Source organism: Macaca fascicularis, chromosome 2, assembly GCF_037993035.2.
Source record: "Macaca fascicularis isolate 582-1 chromosome 2, T2T-MFA8v1.1".
NCBI classification, from domain to species: Eukaryota; Metazoa; Chordata; class Mammalia; order Primates; family Cercopithecidae; genus Macaca; species Macaca fascicularis.
Window position 1 is genome coordinate 103,368,599 of NC_088376.1, and position 21,221 is coordinate 103,389,819.

Genomic DNA, 21,221 nt, shown 5'->3' on the forward strand with positions numbered 1-21,221 from the left:
CATTCTGGCATTCACACCCTTGTGTATCTCATCCAACACTGAATCATGATTGGCCTGTGATGATAGTATACTGAGGAAATGACAGCAGGTGACTTCCAAAGCTAGGACATAAATGATATTGCCACTTCTGCCTTGACCTCTTGGGCTGCTCACCTGAGGTGGAAGTGGAAGTCTGATGCTGTGTTGTGAGGATACTCAGCCATATACAGATACCTGGTGTGGGAAGGGAGGTTTTTTTTTTTTTTTTGAGATAAAGTCTCGCTCTATCCCCTGAGCTGGAGTGCAGTGGCGGGATCTTGGCTCATTACAACCTCTGCCTCTGAGGTTCAAGCGATTCTCCTGCCTCAGGCTCCCAAGTAGGAGGGATTACAGGTGTGTGCCACCACGCCCAGCTAATTTTTGTATTTTTAGAAGAGACGGGGTTTCGCCATGTTGGCCAGGGTGGCCTCAAACTCCTGACCTCAGGTGATCTGCCTGCCTTGGCCTCCCAAAGTGCTGGGATTACAGGTCTGAGCCACTGTACCCAGCACAAGAAGGGAAGTTTCACACTAATAGCCGGCACCTATGTGCCAACCATGTGAGTGAGTTACTTTTGAGGCAAATCCCCAGCCTCAGTCCAACTTTCAAGTGACTGCAGTCCCAGGTAACACCTGACTAGACCCTCATGAGAGATCCCAAGCCAGTACCATCCAGCCAAGCCACTCCCGAATTCCTCATCCACAGAACCCATTTTTTTTTTTTTCTCTTTTTAGGACTGACTGACCTATGTTCATTGATTCATAGAAACTTTAAGAGATAGTGTGTTTTGTTTTCAGCCATAAGGCTTTAGGGTGATTTGTTATGCAGCAGTAGATACCTAGTATACTCTCCATAATAGGACTTCATAAGTCAGTCTAATTCTTAAGAAAGGAATAACAAATCCAAGAAGTGGGACCCCTGTAATAAAGCAATATATCTAGATACCCAGGATAATTTTTTATCTTTTAGTGGTGGGAGACCAATTCCCCTTTATAGCATGGAAATGCCTGGTGAGGAGGAGCCTGGTATCTGGAACTGTGTTCAGGAGAAGTATCAGTGTGATCGAGGTAAAACAAAGTCTGTCCATCTTGGCACCACTTTGATACTGGAGAAAGGCTCCTGTCCAGAAGGAAGGGCACAGTAGAGAGGTACTTGCCAATGAGTTGGGGAGGGCTGCCACTGACTGGCTGGCTTCAGGAAGTGTTTATCACTGACTGGCTCATGTTCAGAAGCTTGGAGTGACGCTGTTGTGTATTGGTTGATTTTCAGAGTTACGTGTACTGATCTAAAATTATGTAAATTAATGGCAAGTACTTGTTAGTGACTTGGGACTTTGGTCAAAAAACAGTCTTTTCCTTCCCTGAATATGAAAAATAAGTTCTTTTAATTAGCAGACTCCCCTCTTCACTGTTTTTTCTTCCTGCAGTCCAACTTACAGAACAGACCATAAAGGACTGTCCAGATCATTATTTGTGGAAGTATGAGATATATATATTTCAGCCGGTGTTAACATTTAAGTTATTTAAGTGCCAGTTAGCAGAAAAATAGCTCTCACTACGAGTTTTTGTAATTTATTGGAAAAAGCTAAATGTAAGACATTTAGGGTGTCCTGCCAAAGTCAACACTGGACAAGATCATTTAATATAGGACATGTCCTGTATATACAGGATGCCTGGCAACCGTCGCCAGGGTGTTTTGGTTGTTAAATGAATCTGTCCTAAAAGGTTCCATGCACATCTAGGTCCTTGGAAGGCAGAGGGCTAAAAGGGCAAGTGGAAACCATGGTTTCCCTGAGGACTGCCCAGCTGAGGACCCAAGCAAGATCCTAGGCTTGGGCCTCTTAGAGATGACAAAGCAGGCGCCATTCTCACCTCACCTGCACGGCCCAGGCTTCAGGTGAGCCACGGGGTGAAGGCGGCCAACAGCTGCCAGTGAACTGGGGCCCCACTTGTGCCTACAGGGTGAGGTATGGGGAGAGCCAGGCTGCATCAGTCGGTGACACTCCCAAGGCAATGCCGACGGCTGCCGGAGAAGCTCGGGCTGAGAGCCCCATACTGCCGGTCCGCCACGGGCCTCTCAGCCCAGCCGGTCGCCGCGACCTCTCCTCTTCCGCAGGGCGGGGCCAGCCATGAGAGGCGGGGCGGGTCTGGCCGCGGGGCGACCGAGATGGCGGCCTCCGGGGGCCTAGAGGGGCCCTGGGCGCGCACTCGCCCTTCCGGCTCGGCGTTTAGTTAGTGAACAGCCCCTCGGTGTTCGGCAGAGCGTGGGTTTCAGCGAGTTCTACGTGCCAGGTCCGCCCGGTGCCGGCTTCCTCGCTGCCCCTGGCGGCTCGTCACCTCCCACTTCCCCTGAACTTGGTCCCAATGGCGGCCCGCCCCTCCTTCACCCGGACCGTGGGCATCTGGGCCTCGCCGAAGCCGCCAAGGTGGTTACTCTGGCTTCTACAGCCCGGGTCCAGCCCTTTGCCACCGAGGCCTGATACTCTTTTCTACCCTAAAGAACTTGTCCTGACAGCCTCTCGCTCCCGGTACTGACGTTTCTGATGTTTGGGGTCGCCTGCTTTCTTGGGTGGAGTGTTAAGATCCCGGTTGGGTGGGGTCTCCGGTCAGCATCACCCACTGGGACGCTGAGTATTTTACCCTTAATTCACATTTAGCCACTCCAGTCCCTCTTCTCCTGAGGTTCTTTCTTTCGGGTCAGCGTCATCTTGCCTATAATCATTCTGTAAAGACTCTACGTTTGTAGAGACCCAATACAATAGGGACAGGGCTCTTGGGTCCCTCGGTCTGCCTGTGGGAATGGGCTCAAAAAAAGCTCTTCGGACTGAGCAGGCAGGTGAAAGATTGTCCTGAAGACCAGGCAGAACAGCTCATAAGGTTGGGGCTATCAGCGTGAGAACAATTAGAGGGAGTCCTAGTAGAATCTCCCTGCATCCAGTGCTGGAAATGTGGAAACTAGGATGGCCATAGGTTGCTGTAGGTGGTGGAGGACAGGGTCCTTAGCACTCATGGCTGTTTTTCTCTTAGCTCCTGAGGATCTTGCTTGTCCAAACCCAGAAGACAGTGCATGAAGCCGGGGGACATCCGCCATGCTCCAAGCAACTTGGCCTCAGGTGAGCTGAGCTTAAGTCTTTTTTTTTTAAACTCACTTTAGCTATCACATAATCAGGAAAGGATCAGGAAGGCCTAACTTGGCCAAGCTGTGTTTTCCCCTTTGTATCTATCTCTAGGGCTATGGCAGGTGTAAATATGTACTGGGAAAATAAAAGTTTTGTGTATAGAGAGTGGATGTATAGATTTAAATGAAAGACAGGGGACCTATGCCAATGAATTCTTTCTGAATTTGGAAATTCAGATCATGTTCTAGAAATGAAAGTTACCTGCTGAAATCAGACTTTTTTTTTTTTTTTTTTTTTTTTTTTTGAGACGGAGTCTCGCCCTGCCGCCAGGCTGGAGTGCTGCTATGATCTTGGCTCACTGCAGCCTCTGCCTCCCGGGTTCAAGTGATTCTCATACCTCAGCCTCCGGAGTAGCTGGGATTACAGGTGTGCGCTGCCATGTGCAGCTAATTTTTGTCTTTTTAGTAGAGACGGGGTTTACACCACGTTGGCCAGGCTGGTCTCGAACTCCTGAGTTCAGGTGATCCGCCCACTTCGGCTTCCCAAAGTGCTGGGATTATAGGTATAAACCACCACTCCAGCCTGAAATCAGAAATTCTTTATTGGAGAGATTGCCCACGAATTGTATTGCATGTATCCCAGAGAGACTAGTGTTGTTACTTAAATGTACATTTTCTAAATGCTAGATGCAAGGACTGTGAAGTTGAAGGGAAGGCTGGATGTACTCTAAAAACCGGAAGGGGTCAGAGAAAGTGGTTCAATATGAGATGGAAGAAATAGATACCTGTATTATAGGTCATGGTGAGGACAGTGGTTTCTGTACTGGTTCATTGGGAAGGCACTGAAGAATTTTAGGCAGGGAGATGACAGAGTGACAGAGTTGGATTTATATATTAAAAGGATCTTCCCAGCCCTTAGTGGCAAATTCTGTAGAAAGGTGTTGGTCAATTAAGAAGATACTGCGGTCAGGTAAGATATTAAGTGTTTTCCTTTTTTTTTTTTGAGACGAAGTTTCGCTCTTGTCACCTAGGCTCTAGTGCAATGGTGTCATCTTGGCTCACCACAACCTCCGCCTCCCGGGTTCAGGCGACTCTCCTGCCTCAGCCTCCCAAGTAGCTGGGATTACAGGCATGTGCCACCACGCTTGCTAATTTTGTATTTTTAGTAGAGAAGGGGTTTCACCATGTTGGCCAGGCTGCATTTTACTTTTTAATTTAATTAATTTATTTATAGTTTTTATTTTCTGGAGCAGTTTTCGGTTCACAGCAAAATTAAATGGAAGGTACAGAGATTTCCCATGTATTCCCTGCCCCTACACATGTATATACAAGTTCTGATAGAAGTTCAAATACAAGTCTGGTATCAGCACAGTACAATGTCAGTGTCTTTAGAAGAATGGAAATCCTTTTTTTCTTTCCTTATTCTCCGATATGTCCTAAACAGCATATGAGGTTTGATTGAGAAATAACTTACCGTGAAACCATTTAACACTGGTACTTAAAATAGTTTTTAGAGCAGTTTTAGTTGATAACAAAATTGGGCAGAAAGCAAGAGTTCCCATTTATCTCCTGCCACCACAAAACGCACAACCTTCTTCAATATTAATATTCCACATCAGAGTAACACTTTTGTTATAGGGAGTGAACCTATACTGACACATCAGTGTCATTCAAAGTCGATAGTTTACATTAGGGTTCACTCTTGATGATGACATGTATCCACTATTATAGTATTATGCAGAATAGTTTCACTGCCCTAAAAATACCTTATGCTTCTCTTATCCATCCTTACTTTCCCCTTAGTCCCGTCCCAGTTGACAACCATCAATTGATTTTTGTATTCTCTTCATAGTTTTGCCAGTTCCAAAATGTCATATAGCCAGAATCATACAGTATGTAGCATTTTCAGATTGGCTTCTTTCACTTAGTGATAATGCATTTCATTTCCTCTATGTGTTTTCATGACTTGATAGATCATTTTGTTTTAGTGCTGAATAATATTCCATTGTCTATATATACTACAGCTTATCCATTCACCTACTGAACGACACCTTGGTTGGTTCCAAGTTTTGGCGATAATGAAAAAAAGCCCCTATAAATGTCCACCTACAGGTTTTTGTGTGGACAGAAGTTTTCGACTCCTTTAGTTAAGTAACAAGGAGCATGACTGCTGGGTTGTATGGTAAGAGTGTGTTTAGTTTGTAAGAAATTGACAAACTCTCTTCCAAAGTGGCTGTCCCATTTTGCATTCATTCCCACCAGCAATGAATGAACATTCTGTCGTTTCACATCCCGGCCAGCATTTGGTGGTGTCAGTGTTTTGGATTTTGGCCTTTCTAATAGGTATATAGTGGTATCTCATTGTTTTCATTGCGGTTCCCTAATGACATATAATCTTGAACATAGTTTCATATGCCTATTTGCTATCTGTATATTTGCTTTGTTGAGGTGTCTGTTGAGGTTTTTTGCCTGTTTCTTAATTGGCTTGTTCATAAAGAGTTCTTTGTATATTTTGGATAATAGTGCTTTATCAGATATGTCTTCTGCAAATATTTTCTCCCACACTTTAGTATGTCTTCTCATATTCTTAATGTGTTATCCTTTTAAAATAAAGTTTAACTCCCCCTCATTTTTTTCTTTCAATTGTCTTCTCCAAAACATTGTTTGCTAGTTTTTCACGCATGCTTTTCTAGATGACTTTAAATGATCTCCCATCCCTGCACAAATTTCATGGATTTTTTTTGGTAGGAGAGTGGATTTTATTGAATTCATGAGTAAATTTGGAGATAATTGACATCTTTACAAGTTTGATTCTTCCTGTTCAGAAACACCATAAGTTCCAATTTATTCTGTTCTTTTTAAATGTATCTTAGTAAACATTTAGTGTTCTTCCATCCTGTTCTCACTGATTTCTCTTAGGTCCATTCTTAGCAATTTTTTGTGTGAATGGCATCTTAGTTTCTTTCAGTGTATCTTCCAGTTGTTTATGATGGTACTTAGGAAAGCTAATAATTTTGGTTTACTTATTCTATATCTAGATAATTTAGTGAATTGTTTTATCAGCTCTAAATGTTTTTAGTTTGTTTTCTTGGTACTTAGATGTCTTTAGGCAGATAGTTATTTCATCTGCAAGCAGAGATATTTATGTTCATTCCTGTCCTATATATATGCTCCTTTCCCATCTTTTGCAGAAAGTAAAACCTCAGCTTATGGTAAATTGTCAACTATCAACTTTAATGGATTTATTGTAGCATTTTACTGTTTAGATGGTGTTTGCTGTTGGTTTCTTACTCTCTTCATAAGTTAAAACAATTTTTTTAATGGGTAACCGTTTTTGAAATAAACTCTTAGGAAATATATATTAAGCATCTGGTACATGTTAGGCACTCTACTGTGTGCTAGTAAACCAATCATGAACAAACAATTCTTGCCTCATGGAGTTACATTCTGGTGGGCGGAGATAGATGATAAACCATATCATATGACAAGATGAATAATACTGTGGAGAAAAATGAAATAAGGTGAGGTACATAGGGACCATCCACAGGAAGAACAAAAAGATACCCCAAACCCAACTGCCTTAAAACAATGTTTTTTCCTTAATATTAGGCATTTTCTAGGGCTCATGAAACTTGAGGATAGTAGATGGCAGGAGACGCAGACAGTTTGTGGAAGAAGAGATGATGGATGTAGGCTGGGAGGAGAAAGTTGTGAGAGAAGCTCTGGAGATGTCAGGGTGTGAGGTTTGACTTGCTGTAAGTGGAGGTGAAATTTGGTTTTATCTGTGAGCCTGTGGTTACTGTCCTCAGAAGCCCTTAATGGCTTGTTGAAGCAGTACAGTAATTGTATACAGGACAACATGATCCAGTCTGCTGTTTGGGCTTTTGGCTCACATTATTTTGGGGGCCCTTTGGACCTCGTCATTGCTCAGTTTAAAGACTGGCTCTCCCTTTGAGGAGTGTCTGCGTTTATTTTATTTTTTCCTTTCAGCATCTTTTAGAGCTGAGTTCTCTACTTGCTCTTGTTTGAAAAGACACCGTCTCATAAGGACCTGCGTGCAGAGCCAGCAGAGCTGCTCTAAGCAGTTTGAGTTGCCAGAATTTATCCTTGATGTACAGTTCTTCCCTCCTTCCTTCGAGACCAGTTACAGTCATATTCCTTTTTCTCTATTCCCCTGTGCCCACTCCAGTCCATATGCTGCTTTAAGGGCTCCCAGGAGACAGAATGTAGAATGTGCATGCAAGAATTAGGAGCTTGACTGTGCCTCTGTTGGTAGGTATTTTATTTTCAGCATCTGAAAAGAACAAGGCTGACTGCATAGCGTAATGAGACTCTTCTGGGAGGTGGAATCATCTGTGGGAGCATCAAGGTGAGAAAGCGTACAGGTCATGAAACCTCCTCCAAGCTGAGAGTCTAGTCTCTGTGGTTTGCAGTATGCTGAACTCTAGAAGAAGAGAAAGGCTGGGTGCAGTGGCTCACGCCTGTAATCCTAGCACTTTGGGGTCCACTTTCAGGTGGATCACCTAAGGTCAGGAGTTCAAGACCAGCCTGGCCAAAATGGTGAAACCCTGTCTCTACTAAAAATACAAAAATTAGCTAGGTGTGGTGGTTGGTGCCTATTATCCCAGCTACCTAGGAAGCTGAGGCAGGAGAATCGCTTGAACCCAGAGGGCAGAGGTTGCAGTGAGCCGAGATCACAACACCTCACTCCAGCCTGGGCAACAGAGCGAGATTCTGCTAAAAAACAAACAAACAAAAAAAAAACAACCAGAGAAAGTAGCCAGTGGGCACCATCTGGAACTGCTCTGGGGCCTCATGGAAGGTTCAGAGGCTCGGGCTTCCAGGGTGGTGTGTGTAGTTTTGAAATAGATGACCCCCAATTTAAATTGGAGGAGGGGGCCCATATGGCCTGGAGGGAGTACACTAAAGATGGTTTGAATGGTGATTTTTGGAGTTGAGGAGTTTGAGAAGCTATTCTCCAAAGATAGGGCAGCACCAGGTTCAGGGGTTAGCCATGTTTTTGGGGAAGTTTGTGAGCCCAGTGTGGGAGACAGCTTGGTGTGTTAGTAGAGCCCACGTTTGTTGTCTGGCAGATCTGTATTGAAGTTCCCTTTCTACCGCTTCCTGGCTATGTGATCTTCAGCAAAGTAATTGAACTTTTGAATCTAAGTTTCATCATTTGAAAAATGGGAATAGTAATTCTTATTTCACATATGTTTTGTAATGATTAAATGAAAAACAAGATGTAACATTACCAACCTTGGCTGGGCGTGGTGGCTCACACCTGTAATCCTAGCACTTTGAGAGACGGAGACAAGTGGATTGCTTGAACCTAGGAGTTTGAGATCAGCCTGCGCAATATGGTGAAACCCTGTCTCTAAAAAACAAAACAAAACAAACAAACAAAAAAAGGCTGGGCTTGGTAGCTCATGCCTGTAATCCCAGCACTTTGGGGAGCTGAGGCGGACGAATCACCAGAGGTCAGGAGTTTGAGACTAGCCTGGCCAACATGTTGAAATCCCGTCTCTACTAAAAATACAAAAATTAGCCTGGCATGGTGGTGTGTGCCTATAATCCCAGCTACTTGGGAGACTAAGGCTAGAGAATCACTTGAATTTGGGAGGCAGAGATTGCAGTGAGCCGAGATTGCACCACTGCACTCCAGCCTGCCTAGGTGACAGAGCAAGACTCCGTCTCAAAAAAATAATTAAAATAAATAAATAAATAAATAAATAAAATAACCAACCTAGGGGCCTGGTGCACAGGGCTAATCAACAAGTATAGTTGTCTTCATTCTTGGGAAGATGGAGATAGCCCCAGGGGAGGGAGTCAGAGAGGGGAACACCTAGTGAAGCGACAGCCTTGGTGGATGTGATGGAGCTCAGAAAACTGGGGGACAGATCTGTGCCCAAGGACCTGGCACTGCCAGCTTGTTTTTCAAGACCGGTGGTTTAGAGAAGAGGGTCAGAATGGGCAGGCTACAGGTTTCTTTCAAGAGAGCCAGCTTTCTGATAAGGCAAAAAGGTGGAAAAGAGAAATTTGCAAAATACTGGTGATATTTCTAACATGCTTCTCTCTACATTGTAGACAGTGTTGGGGAGAACCAAAGAGAAGCTAGGTACAAGGAGCAGATGGGGGCTGTGCATGTGCCCCTTGGATGGGTGGATACAGGGTGTATTAGTTCATTTTCACGCTGCTGATAAAGACATACCTAAGACTGGGAAGAAAAACAGGTTTAATTGGACTTACAGTTCCACATGGCAGGGGAGGCCTCAGAGTCATGGTGGGAGGTGGTAGACCCTTCTTACATTGTGGCGGCAAGAGAAAAATGAGAGTTTGGGCAGGGGAACTCCTCTTTTTAAAACCATCAGATCTCGTGAGACTTACTCACTGTCACGAGAACAGCATGGGAAAGACTTGCCCCCATGATTCAATTATCTCTCACCAGGTCCCTCCCACAACATGTGGTAATTCAAGGTGAGATTTGGGTGGGGACACAGCCATACCATATCACAGGGTGAGTAGCCGCTGTCTGTAGTGGTTGGTGTATAGCAAATAAGGAGAGAGGATTATGGAGTACCTGAGGGTAGGAGGTGCCAGGGGGACAGATCTGTGAAGCTAGGAACCTAGGAGTTGATGCTGTTACCAGGGAGAAAGCAACTGGATGCCAGGCTATAAGAATCAGTAGCAGCTAGGGGCTCCAGAGCTTAGTAGATGGGAGAGTGTTGGGAGAGTAGATGGGAGAGTGTTCCCCATTTGAAAGTGGAACTACTGGCTGAGGGCTCGCCCCGGCTGTGGTGGTGGATGCTCTTGTTTGAGCAGATCTTCCGTGGGGCTCAGAGTTGTGGGTGCAGGCAGGTTTATCCCTTCCCTGAAGCTCAAGCTGCTCCCTTCTTCCTTCTACTCCTCACTCAGAGATTGAGCAGGAACCTGTTGTTTCAGGAGTCAGTGACCTTTGAGGATGTGGCTGTTTACTTCACCCAGAATCAATGGGCCAGCCTCGACCCTGCGCAGAGGGCCCTATACGGGGAGGTGATGCTGGAGAATTATGCAAATGTGGCTTCCCTGGGTAAGGCCTCCCTCCCTCTGTGGCCCTTTGTAACAGTTTGCTATCTTCCTCACATGTTTTGGGGATTCTAGTAGCCCTTGGGTTTGATGACTTCAGAGGAGAGTTTTGCAATCACCAGCCTCCAGAAATACTGGGTAGGGAAATCCCTGGGTTTCTTTGTTTTTGTTTGTTTTTTGCTTTTTTGTTTGTTTTGAGACAGGGTCTTGCTCTGTCATCTAGGCTGGAGGGCAGTGGCATGGCCATGGCTCACTGCAGCCTCAAACTCCTGGGCTCAAGCAATTCTCCTGCTTCAGCCTCCCAAGTAGCTGGGACTATAGACGTGTGCCACTGTGCCTGGCTTCCCTTTGGTTTTGAAATTAGACTTCCTTATACTCCAGGAACAGTGTGGTCCCGGGCCCTGAGGGAAAGCATTCTTTCTGGCACCCTAGGTGAGCCCTTTGTTCCTTTGTCTATCCAGTTTTCTGGGGATGTTGGCCCTCCCTTTGTGGAAGGGTCTCCCAGGGGAGCAGTAGGTACATTTTTCCTGAGGGAGTTTCCCTTCTTCTGAGTCAGGGCCAGATTGCAGCTTCTTTCTGAGGAGAATCATACCTCCTTGGCTTTATCGTGGAGCACAGTTTGGACCTCCTTGTCGGAACTCTCACTTGGTCTGCTGATGTTCCGTTTCTCTCCCAGGTAGCCTGATGGAGGGTGGGCTGAGAAGGATCCCAGGAATAGCTCTGGACATCTCCCCTCGATTTGTCTTTCTCTTTTCTTCATAAAGTAGCGTTTCCATTCCCCAAACCTGCTCTGATCTCCCACCTGGAGAGAGGGGAAGCACCATGGGGCCCAGATCCCTGGGACACCGAGATTCCGAGAGGCATCAGTCAAGGTGAGTATGAGAATCCAGTGGTTAAGTTTCTTGTTTTGCCTTCCTGGTTTACTAGGTAAGAAGTGTTTCTTATGCTTCAGGGAACAAAGCTCCCAGTTATTTATAAGTCGATACTCACTGCACTCTCAGAACTCACACTGAGTTCTGACCCTGAGCTTCGAAAGACCGCCTCTAGGAGTACATGGCCTCGCGCTGTCTGCACATTCATGTGGCTGTCCTCCGAGGCAGAAAAGCTGTAACCCAGTAGCTCCTAAAACACTTTTTTCTTACTTACCGGTGGAGAAGTTTTAATTGTATGCCATTTTTCATTGCAAAGAAGTGGGGTTTCAGCCAAATTTAAGGAAAATATGATTTTTTTGGGCCAAACTGACTTATTTGTGCTATAGCTATACATTTTACTTTAGGCCTTCAGCCCTGAAAAGAATGGCTTTAATTGGCCTTTTTAGTATCTAAATCACTTAAGAGTTTCATTTGCCATAATCTTTAGATCTACATTATATTTACCATAGATGGGACTATAGACGAAAGGGCTAGGAATATTCTCCCATCATAGCCCCCTACCCACACACACATATGCACACATGCACATATGCACACACCCGCCACCTAAAATTTCCCTGAGATGACTTACCAGTCCTGGAAGGTTTTGGTTACTTGCGTTTCCGTTTTTTTGGAAGAAAATTTCAAGCCTTCTCACGCATACATGCTTTTGTATATAGTGGTTCCTTTAGCAGTGGTACCACAGTGGCTTACAGCTCTCTGATCCAACTTCTGTTCCAGCTGACTTTCTGAAACTAATCATCTTCTATCCCAGAATATTGTGTGGAATATTTAAATATAGGATAACTAGGACATTGTTTAGAATTTGGGGTGATTGCCTGGGTTACAGGTAGGACATTGGGATCCATTTTTTTCCTGGTTTGTGTTTCTCAGTCTGCAAGACCTCTTCTAGTGTTGGAGCTGCTTCTCTATTCTTCCCAGTCTCTCATTCCTTTCTCCTCTTCTGGGTTTCTGTCTCTCTTTAAAAAATTTTCCCGGCCGGGCGCGGTGGCTCAAGCCTGTAATCCCAGCACTTTGGGAGGCTGAGACGGGCGGATCACGAGGTCAGGAGATCGAGACCGTCCTGGCTAACATGGTGAAACCTCGTCTCTACTAAAAAATACAAAAAACTAGCCGGGCGAGGTGGCGGGCGCCTGTAGTCCCAGCTACTTGGGAGGCTGAGGCAGGAGAATGGCGTGAACCCGGGAGGCGGAGCTTGCAGTGAGCTGAGATCCGGCCACTGCACTCCAGCTTGGGTGACAGAGCAAGACTCCGTCTCAAAAAAAAAAAAAAAAAAAAAAAAAAAAATTTCCCATTTCTTGCTGTTCTTTCTTATTCTCTCCTTCTTTTTTCTTTCTTGTCCTTCCTGCCTTCTTTCCTTCTCATTCTTGATTCTCCTTCTTCCCATTTCACCTACCTTAGTTCAGTTTTCCAGCCTTCCTCATGGGGAGCACTTCTTGGCTATCTTTCCTGTTCCGTTTCTGTGTCTTTACTTCTCCAATTCTATGTCATTATTTTTCTATTTTTTTTTTTGAGACAGGGTCTAGCTCTGCTACCCAGGCTGAAGTACAGTAGCACAATCTCCACTCACTGCAACCTCTGCCTCCTGGGCTCAAGTGATCCTCCCACCTCAGCCTCCCTAGTAGCTAGGACCACAGATGTGCAGCACCACACCCGGCTAATTTTTGTATTTTTTTGTGGAGACTGGGTTTCGCCAAGTTGCCCAGGCTGGTCTCGAATTCCTGAGCTCAAGCCATCCACTTGCCTCAGCCTCCCAAAGTGCCGATATTACAGGCATGAGCCACCACACCTGGCCTGTCATTATTTTTCTTTGTCTCTCTCATCCTCCTTTATAGATGCTTGTATATAACCATTTCACAGGTATGTTTTTAAAAATTACATTCTGCAAGAGAAAATTAGGAACACTGGATCCTACTTTTCTCCCAGTTTTGTAACTAGGAACCCTTGTGGTTTCTTTGGTCAGGTGGTGAGTCCTGGATCAAAAATGAAGGGCCAGTTATAAAGCAGGAAGCCTCTGAAGAAACAGAGTTGCACAGAATGCCGGTAGGAGGACTTCTCAGGAACGTTTCTCAGCACTTTGATTTTAAAAGCAAGGCAATGCAGCAGACTTTCAATCTAAATCCAAACCTGATACTTCGAGGTGGAATGAAGTTCTATGAATGTAAAGAATGTGGGAAAATCTTCCGATATAACTCAAAGCTCATTCGGCATCAGATGAGTCACACTGGGGAAAAGCCCTTTAAGTGTAAGGAGTGTGGCAAAGCTTTCAAGTCCAGCTATGACTGTATTGTACATGAGAAAAACCACATTGGAGAAGGGCCCTATGAATGTAAGGAGTGTGGCAAAGGTTTGAGTTCCAACACAGCCTTGACTCAGCATCAGAGGATCCACACTGGAGAGAAACCCTATGAATGTAAAGAGTGTGGGAAGGCTTTCCGTAGGAGTGCGGCCTACCTGCAGCATCAGAGATTACACACGGGAGAGAAACTCTATAAATGTAAGGAATGTTGGAAAGCTTTCGGTTGTAGGTCACTTTTTATTGTCCATCAGAGAATTCATACTGGGGAGAAACCTTACCAGTGTAAGGAGTGCGGCAAAGCCTTCACTCAGAAAATAGCCTCCATTCAGCATCAGAGAGTTCACACTGGGGAAAAGCCTTATGAATGTAAGGTGTGTGGGAAAGCCTTCAAATGGTATGGAAGTTTTGTTCAGCATCAGAAATTGCACCCTGTGGAAAAGAAGCCGGTCAAGGTTCTTGGGCCATCCCTAGTCAGTCCCCAGTGCCCCTCTCCAGCCTTACCTCCTGTTCTTCTCCAGGGATCCTGTTCTGCTCCAGCTGTGGCTGTGCCTTCACTGACCTTTCCACATGCTGTGCTCATTCCTACCTCTGGGAATTTGTTCATGCTGCTGCCTACATCTGGAATACCTTCTTCATCTGCCCAAATAGTGCGTGTCTTCCAGGATCTTACTCCCACTGTGAAACCTTCCCCAGTTATTCTCACCCCTTCTTCTCACTCCTCATGAGCTTTATCTTGGCAGTCTTATGGTTCTTATGCCCAGTAAATCTCCAACCTGATTTTTTTTTTTTGAGACAGGGTCTTGCTCTGTCACCCAGGCTGGAGTGCAGCGGTGTGATCTTGGCTCACTGCAACCTCCACCTCCTGGGTTCAAGCGATTCTCTTCCTTCAGATTCCCGAATAGCTGGGTTTACAGGCACACATCACCACCCCCAGCTAATTTTTGTATTTTTAGAAGAGACAGGGTTTTGCCATGTTGGCCAGGCTGGTCTCAAACACCTGACCTCAAGTGATCTGCCTGTCTTGGTCCCCCAAAGTGCTGGGATTACAGAAGTGAGCCACTGTGCCCGGCCTCCAACCTAATTTGAGTCTCATTCGAATTTTTTTCCTCACCTTACATGTGTTACAGCCGTTTCAACATAAATTCCATTATCATCTATATACATTTAAAGACCATGTTTATATAATCTCTTCTGGGTAGAAAATGGAAATACTGAACCTTTGCTTTAGTCCCTTTCAGGCTTGAACAACAGTGGCTGGATCTGCATCGTGGGGTTGCTGGTGGTAGAACACTTTGGTGTTAGGAAAGTTTGGAAAAGAGGATATCCCTGTGTTAGGCCATTATGATTAGAGGTAAGCAGCCTGGGAGAAATGTACAAGACCTGTGGCTACTGGTAGAGAATTGGAATAAGCTTCCAACAATGGACCGTAGAGATTAATGGAGATTGTTTAGTGGGCCCATGGCTAGGTGAGGTATTAATACAGTTGAAGTTATGTTGCCCTTGGCACACATCTTTGAGAATCTTGTACATCTATGCAAAAGATAGTGTGAAATAAACAGTAAAAAAGAGAAGTATATGTTGATGGCAGTGAGAGCAATCATGTCTGTAAACATGAAGTTTTTTTCTTTAGTTTTGCTCTTGATAGCTAGATGTTTCTTTTAACTTTTATTTCCTAAGTAAATATACACAAAGGCATTCATTCATCTTCGTTGCATGTGTTTTGTAGATTTTTCTTGATGAGCATTGTTTTTTTTTCTTTGTGAGCACTGGCTTCTATATTTTATTTCATATTTATGAACTGTAAATATGAATTTGATGAATTACTAAAGAAATAAAAGTAATGGTGTAAAGCCAACTCGAGGGGAATCTGAATAAGCCTCCAAAATTGTTCTTTAGAAATAAAGGGAGCTGTTTAGTGGGTCAGTGGCTAGGCTTATGTGGTAGGTTAGTGAAGTGGAATTTGGGATTGCTCTTGGAAGTGGCTTTGATGAGGATCCTTTACAACCATTCAGAGGACTGTGTGAAGTAGTTACTGGGAAAAGAACTTGAATTATGCATTTATTGGCATTAATGTAAAAATTAAGTCCTAAGCATTGATGGAAGGGTCCATACATTTTTTTCTTTTGTGCTGCTGTTGCTATCTAGATGTTTCTCTGTAACAGTTAATAGCAAAACCTTTACATTATTGGTTTTTAAACTTTACCATGTGCCTGAATTATGTGATGTGCTTGTAAAAAGAAGAGTTTTCTGTCTTGCAGAAATTCTGATTTTGGATATCTGTGGTGATGGCCAGATCTTTAGCATGGACCATACTTTAAGAGAGATGCTTCAGACAGAAAATGCCCACCCCTCCTCCTTTACCCAGCTTAAACTCTATGGTCAATTCTTAAAATAATTCCTTTACAGTCTCCCTTAACTCCCTTGCCCTTCTCTTGCTTTGTCATGCTCGCTTGGCAAAACCTCATCTCTGACTAAATACAGTTCTTTGCCTTCTCTGTTCCTGCACCAGAAGTGATCAAGAGAAAGCCTACTACCGTGCTGAATTGTCACTTTAAATTCATGACCAGTAACTTCATGGAGGCCCTTAATGTTTCCTGACGGTCATACTACACTTTTTGGAGTCCACTTAACTCCCCTGCTTTCCTAGGCCACTACTTTATACTTCCTCTCTTCTTTAACTTCCAAAACATCCCTCTCAGTTCTCATGCTCAGCTGATGGTTGTTTCTGCCTTCTGCGAGAGAACAGCAAGCTCCAGAAAGTGGCTGTGCCTTCAGCCCCGTGCCAGAATGAGAACATATGGAGCCAACTTGAGTCCAGAAGAGCTGTGGCCACTTCGTTTCGCCCATCTACTTTTCAGCTTGCAGTATCTGATTCTTCACCACCGTATTCTCAGTCACTTCCACTAAATAGTGCTACTGTTTTAAGGTTCTGTCACACTCAGTAACCCACTTCTGGTTCCTCATTCTGTGTCAGTGATCAGTAGTAGACTGAAGAATCCACCTTAGATTTGCTGCATACTATTAATTAGCTTACAAAATGTCTAAGAGGAACTAAGCTGGGATGCCACATAGGCAGAAGCCAGGAAAAATGACCAACCACAGAACCAACTGGTTCCAGTGGAAACTCAGCAGCTGCTGGTGCCTGCTACTGGACTGCCACCCCCATTGAAGACAGAGACTGGACTACCAGGAAGGTCGTTTCACATTCTGTAGTAAAAATATCCCCACAATCATTTCGGTAGGGTCCTCTGTCTTCAGCTAGGGTGTACCTGCTCAGTGGGAGTTGGTTATATATGTATGTCCAAGTTGCAGGGGCTTCTGGGAAATACAGTTTTTGGATTCTGCCTGGGAAGACAGTCATAATATGGAGAAGTCTGAAAATGGGGAAGGGGTTTTCAAAGTACGTTGGGCAGCTATAAAATATCAGATACCCATTATAGGCATTGAAAGTGACCTAAATGACAGAAGGATGCACTATATTCATGGGTAGGAAATATTAGTTTCGTCAAGATTTCAATTTTTATCAAATGAATTCGTAAAAACAATATCAAAATTCCAGAGGGGCCTGCGTATAGAGAGGCAAAGGACACAGAGTAGCTAACCCAATTTTGAAGAACAAGGGGGTTTTATACTACCAGATATTATATACAATGATCATCAAACAGAACAAAGCAAAAAACAAACTCCCCAAACCCAAGTTGAAAAAACAAAAACAAAAACACCCTACACTATAATAGTATTATTACTATTTTTTAAGATGGAATCTTGCTCTGTTGCCCAGCCTGGAGTGCAGTGGTGCAATCTTGGCTCACTGCAACCTCCACCTCTCGGGTTCAAGTGATTCTCTTGCCTCAGCCTCCCAAGTAGCTCAGATTACAGGTGTGTGCCACCACGCCCAGCTTATTTTTAAATTTTTAGTAGAGACGGGGTTTCACCATGTTGGCCAGGCTGGTCTTGAGCTCCTGGCCTCAAGTGATCCACCCGCCTTGGCCTCCCAAAGTGTTGGGATTACAGGCATGAGCCACTGCACCTGGCCTGTAACATGATTTGCTGAAATTTTTAAAAATCTAAAATAAGGTACTATTTAGAAATATACATATTTTATACAAAATTATAAAGAAAGCACAGAGAGGTAAGCATTAGTGGCACAGCTGAGAAAGTATAAACCGTCTATCCTGTCTCCTTTATTCTGCTACTGCTCTCATTCTGTCTCAGGAATCCAGTCCCAAGTGCTACCTGCCAATTGTCCAACACCCTCCACCTTTGCCACCTATTTCTTGTGTAAAACAGATGTTTGTTTCTAAAATATAATGAATTAGTGATTATCGAAGTACAGGCATACCTCATTTTATTGCACTTTGTTTTATTGTGTTTTGCGGATATTGCATTTTTTACAAACTGAAGTTTTGTGGCAAGCCTGTGTTGAGCAAGACTATCAGGGCAATTTTTTTTTCGACAGCGTGTGCTCACTTCATTTTTCTGTGTCATGTTTTGGTAACTTACAATATTTCAAACTTTTCATTATATGCGTCTTGATGATCAGTGATCTTTTATGTTTCTATTGTAATTGTTTTGGGGTGCCACAAACTGCATCCATGTAAGACAGTCAGCTTAGTTGATGTGTGTGTGTGTTCTGATTACTCCACTAACTGATGGTTCCCCATGTCTCTCCTTCTCCTCAGACCTCGCTATTCTCTCAGACACAACAGTATTGAAATTAGACCAATTGATAACCCTACAAATGCCTCCAAGTGTTTAAGTGAAAAAGTCAGCTTAGTGAGGAAGGCTAATGTCAAAAGCTGAGATAGGCCAAAAGCTAGACTGCTTCTGCCAAACAGTCAAGTTGTGAATGCAAAGGAAAAGTTCTTGAAGGAAATGAAAAGTACTACTCCAGGGAACACATGAACGATAATAAAGTGGCCGGGTGCAGGCAGTGGCTACGCCTAGAATCCCAGCACTTTGGGGAACCAAAGTGGGAGGATCCCCTGAAGCCAGGAGTCTGAGACCAGCTTGGGCCACATAGTGAGACCCCTGTCTCTACAAAAAATTAAAAATTTAGCTGGGTGTCATCGTGCGTGCCTGTAGTCTGATGTACTTGGGAGGCTGAAGTGAGAGGATCCCTTTAGCCAAGGAGTTCGAGGCTACAGTGAGCTATGATTGTGTCACCGCACTCTAGCATGTGTGACAATGAAACCAAAAAAAGTGAAACAGCATTATTACTGATGTGGAGAAAGTTTTAGTGGTCTGCATAGTAGATCAAACCAACCACAAATTCCCTTAAGCCAAAGCCTAATCCAGAGCAAGGCTGTAACTTCCATTGTATGAAGGCTGAGAGAAGTGAGGAAGCTGCAGAAGAAAAGTTTGAAGCTAGCAGAGGTTGGTTCATGAGGTTTAAGAAGTCATCATAAAAGTGCAAGGCGAAGCAGCAAGTGCTGGTGTAGAAGCTGTAGCAATTTATCCAGATCTAGCTAAGTTAATTGATGAAGTTGCTTCACCAAACGAGATTTTCAATATAGATCAGACAGCCTTGTTTTGGAAGAAGAAACCGTCTAGGACTTTCATGGAGAGGAGAAGTTAATCCCTGGCTTAAAAGTGTCAAAGAACTGCTCAACTCTCTTGTTAGGGGTTCGTGCAGCTGGTAACTTTCAGTTGAAGCCAACGCTCATTTACCATTCAGAAAATCCTAGGGCCCATGAGAATTACACTAAATCCACTCTGCGTGTGCACTAGAAATGGAAGAACAAAGCCTGGATGACAGCACATCTGTTTACAGCATGGTTTACTGAACATTTTAAGCCAACTGTTGAGACCTATTAAATATTAGGAAAAACAATTTCTGTCAGGTGCAGTGGCTCAAACGCCTATAATCCCAGCACTGTGGGAGAACAAGGCAGGCAGGTCACTTGAGGTCAGGAGTTCAAGAGCAGCCTGACCAACATGGTGAAACCCTGTCTCTACTAAAAATACAAAAATTAGCTGGATGTGGTGGTGCGTGCCTGTAATCCCAGCTACTTGGGAGGCTGAGACAGGAGAATTGCTTGAACCCGCGAGGCAGAGGTTGTGGTGACCTGAGGTTGCACCACTGTGCTTCAGCCTGGGTGACAGAGTGAGACTGTCTAAAAAAAAAAAAAATTTCGTTCAAAATTTTACTGCACATTGATAATGCATCTGGTCACCCAAGAGTTCTGATGGAGATGTACAAAGAGATTAATGTTTTCATGTCTGCTAAACATCCATTCTGCAGGATCCATTACTCCATGGAACAAGGAGTAATTTTGACTTTCAAGTATTATTTAAGGAATACATTTTGTAAGGCTGTGGCTGCCATAGTGATTCTTCTGTACAAAGTAACTTGAAAACCTGGAAAGGATTCATCATTCTAGATGCCATGAAGGACATTTGCAATTCATGGGAGAAGGTCAGAATATCAACAGGAGTTTGGAAGACTGACCTCAACCCTGATGGATGACTTTGAGGGGTTCAAGACTTCAGTGGACAAAGTAACTGCAGGTGGAAATAGCAAGATAACTAGAATTAGAAGTGGAACCTGAATATGTGACTGAATTGCTGCAATCTCATGATAAAACGTGAACAGATGAGTTGCTTCTAATGGAAGAGCCACGAAAGTGGTTTCTTGAGATAGGACCTACTCCTTATGAAGATCCTGTGACCATTGTTGAAATGACAACAAAGGACTTAGAATATTACATAAACTTAGTTGATAAAACAGCAGCAGAGTTTGAGAGGATTGACTCCAATTTTGAAGAAAGTTCTACTGTAGGTAAAAGGCTATCCAACAGTATCACATGCTACAGATAAATCTTTGGGAAAGGAAGAGTCAGTTAATGCTGCAACCTTCATTGTTGTCTCATTTAAAGAAATCGCTAGAGCCACACTAACCTTCAGCAACCACCACACCGATCATTCAGCAGCCATCAACAGTGAGGCAAGACTCTCTTCCAACAACAAAGACTCACTGAAGACTTAGATTATCGTTAGCATCTTTTAGCAATAAAATATTTTAAAGTATGTACATTGTCAGATATAATGCTATTGCAAACTTAATAGACTATACTATAGATCAAACATAACTTTTATAGGTACTGGGAAATAAAAGTAATTGTGTGACTCCCTTTATTGTGTTAAACATTTTATTACAGTTGTCTGGAAGCAAACCTGCAATATCTCCAAGGTATGCCTGTATTTTTCAAAATGTGGCCTTTCAACATTGCTATGAAGTATATCAGTAATAATATCTTATTTCGTGGCTGTCCAGAAGTAAGTTACATAACTTGTCTTAATCTAAAAATCATTTAAAAAGCCTGATGATTTAATATATTTCATAAAGAAAACTTTTGACAATTTGTTTTTAAGAGACAAAGTTTTCTATGTTGCCCAAACGATTTGAACTCCTAGGGTCAAGCGATCCTTCTCCCTCAGCCTCCCAAGTAGCTGGGACTACAGGGCATTTGACAATTGTATTACATGAAACCCAATTGTAAGGCTAGCTCATATCTTTCTCTTAAATGAGTCAGCAACCATTGTTACGATTTCATTTCCACTGATCTACTTTCTTGTTTCAATGGTGTTATAGGAAATTGCAGTTGGCCCAAATGTTTCAATCTACTCCATTTTGCTGCTTCCATAAGGACACCTTGGATTTTAATAATGATAAAAAGATATTCTTACCTGGTACTACTCCCCATTTGACATTTAAGCACAGGGCATTGAAAGGTTAGATTTTTACATTTCAGGTTTGTATAAAAAGAAATGAGGCTCCAGAGAGAGTA

General features: G+C 43.6%; 1 protein-coding gene across 7 annotated transcripts; it reads left to right on the forward strand.

Moving 5' to 3' along the window:
- The first annotated feature begins 2,148 nt into the window (after window positions 1–2,148).
- On the forward strand, window positions 2,149–20,564 carry ZNF621 (zinc finger protein 621). Of its 7 annotated transcripts, none has more exons than XM_074031777.1 (6): window positions 2,469–2,545; window positions 3,045–3,130; window positions 10,051–10,204; window positions 10,965–11,072; window positions 13,096–13,629; window positions 18,114–20,564. In XM_074031777.1, the coding sequence occupies exons 2-6, from the start codon at window positions 3,107–3,109 to the stop codon at window positions 18,188–18,190; spliced, it is 897 nt and encodes a 298-aa protein (XP_073887878.1). In that variant the 5' UTR covers window positions 2,469–2,545; window positions 3,045–3,106; the 3' UTR covers window positions 18,191–20,564. The 7 variants fall into 7 exon arrangements, with proteins under 7 accessions (XP_065396472.1, XP_065396471.1, XP_073887878.1 ...); XM_074031779.1 differs by having other exon boundaries at window positions 10,078–10,204; XM_065540400.2 differs by lacking the exons at window positions 2,469–2,545; window positions 18,114–20,564 and adding an exon at window positions 2,149–2,309 and having other exon boundaries at window positions 13,096–17,150.
- The last annotated feature ends 657 nt before the right edge of the window (window positions 20,565–21,221 follow it).

Coding starts and splice junctions, on each gene's coding strand:
- ZNF621 (XM_065540400.2), top strand. CDS start 3,107: ATGCTCCAAGCAACTTGGCCTCAG. Junction 10,205..10,964: donor TGCAAATGTGGCTTCCCTGG/GTAAGGCCTCCC, acceptor TTCTTCATAAAG/TAGCGTTTCCATTCCCCAAA. Junction 11,073..13,095: donor TCCGAGAGGCATCAGTCAAG/GTGAGTATGAGA, acceptor TTCTTTGGTCAG/GTGGTGAGTCCTGGATCAAA.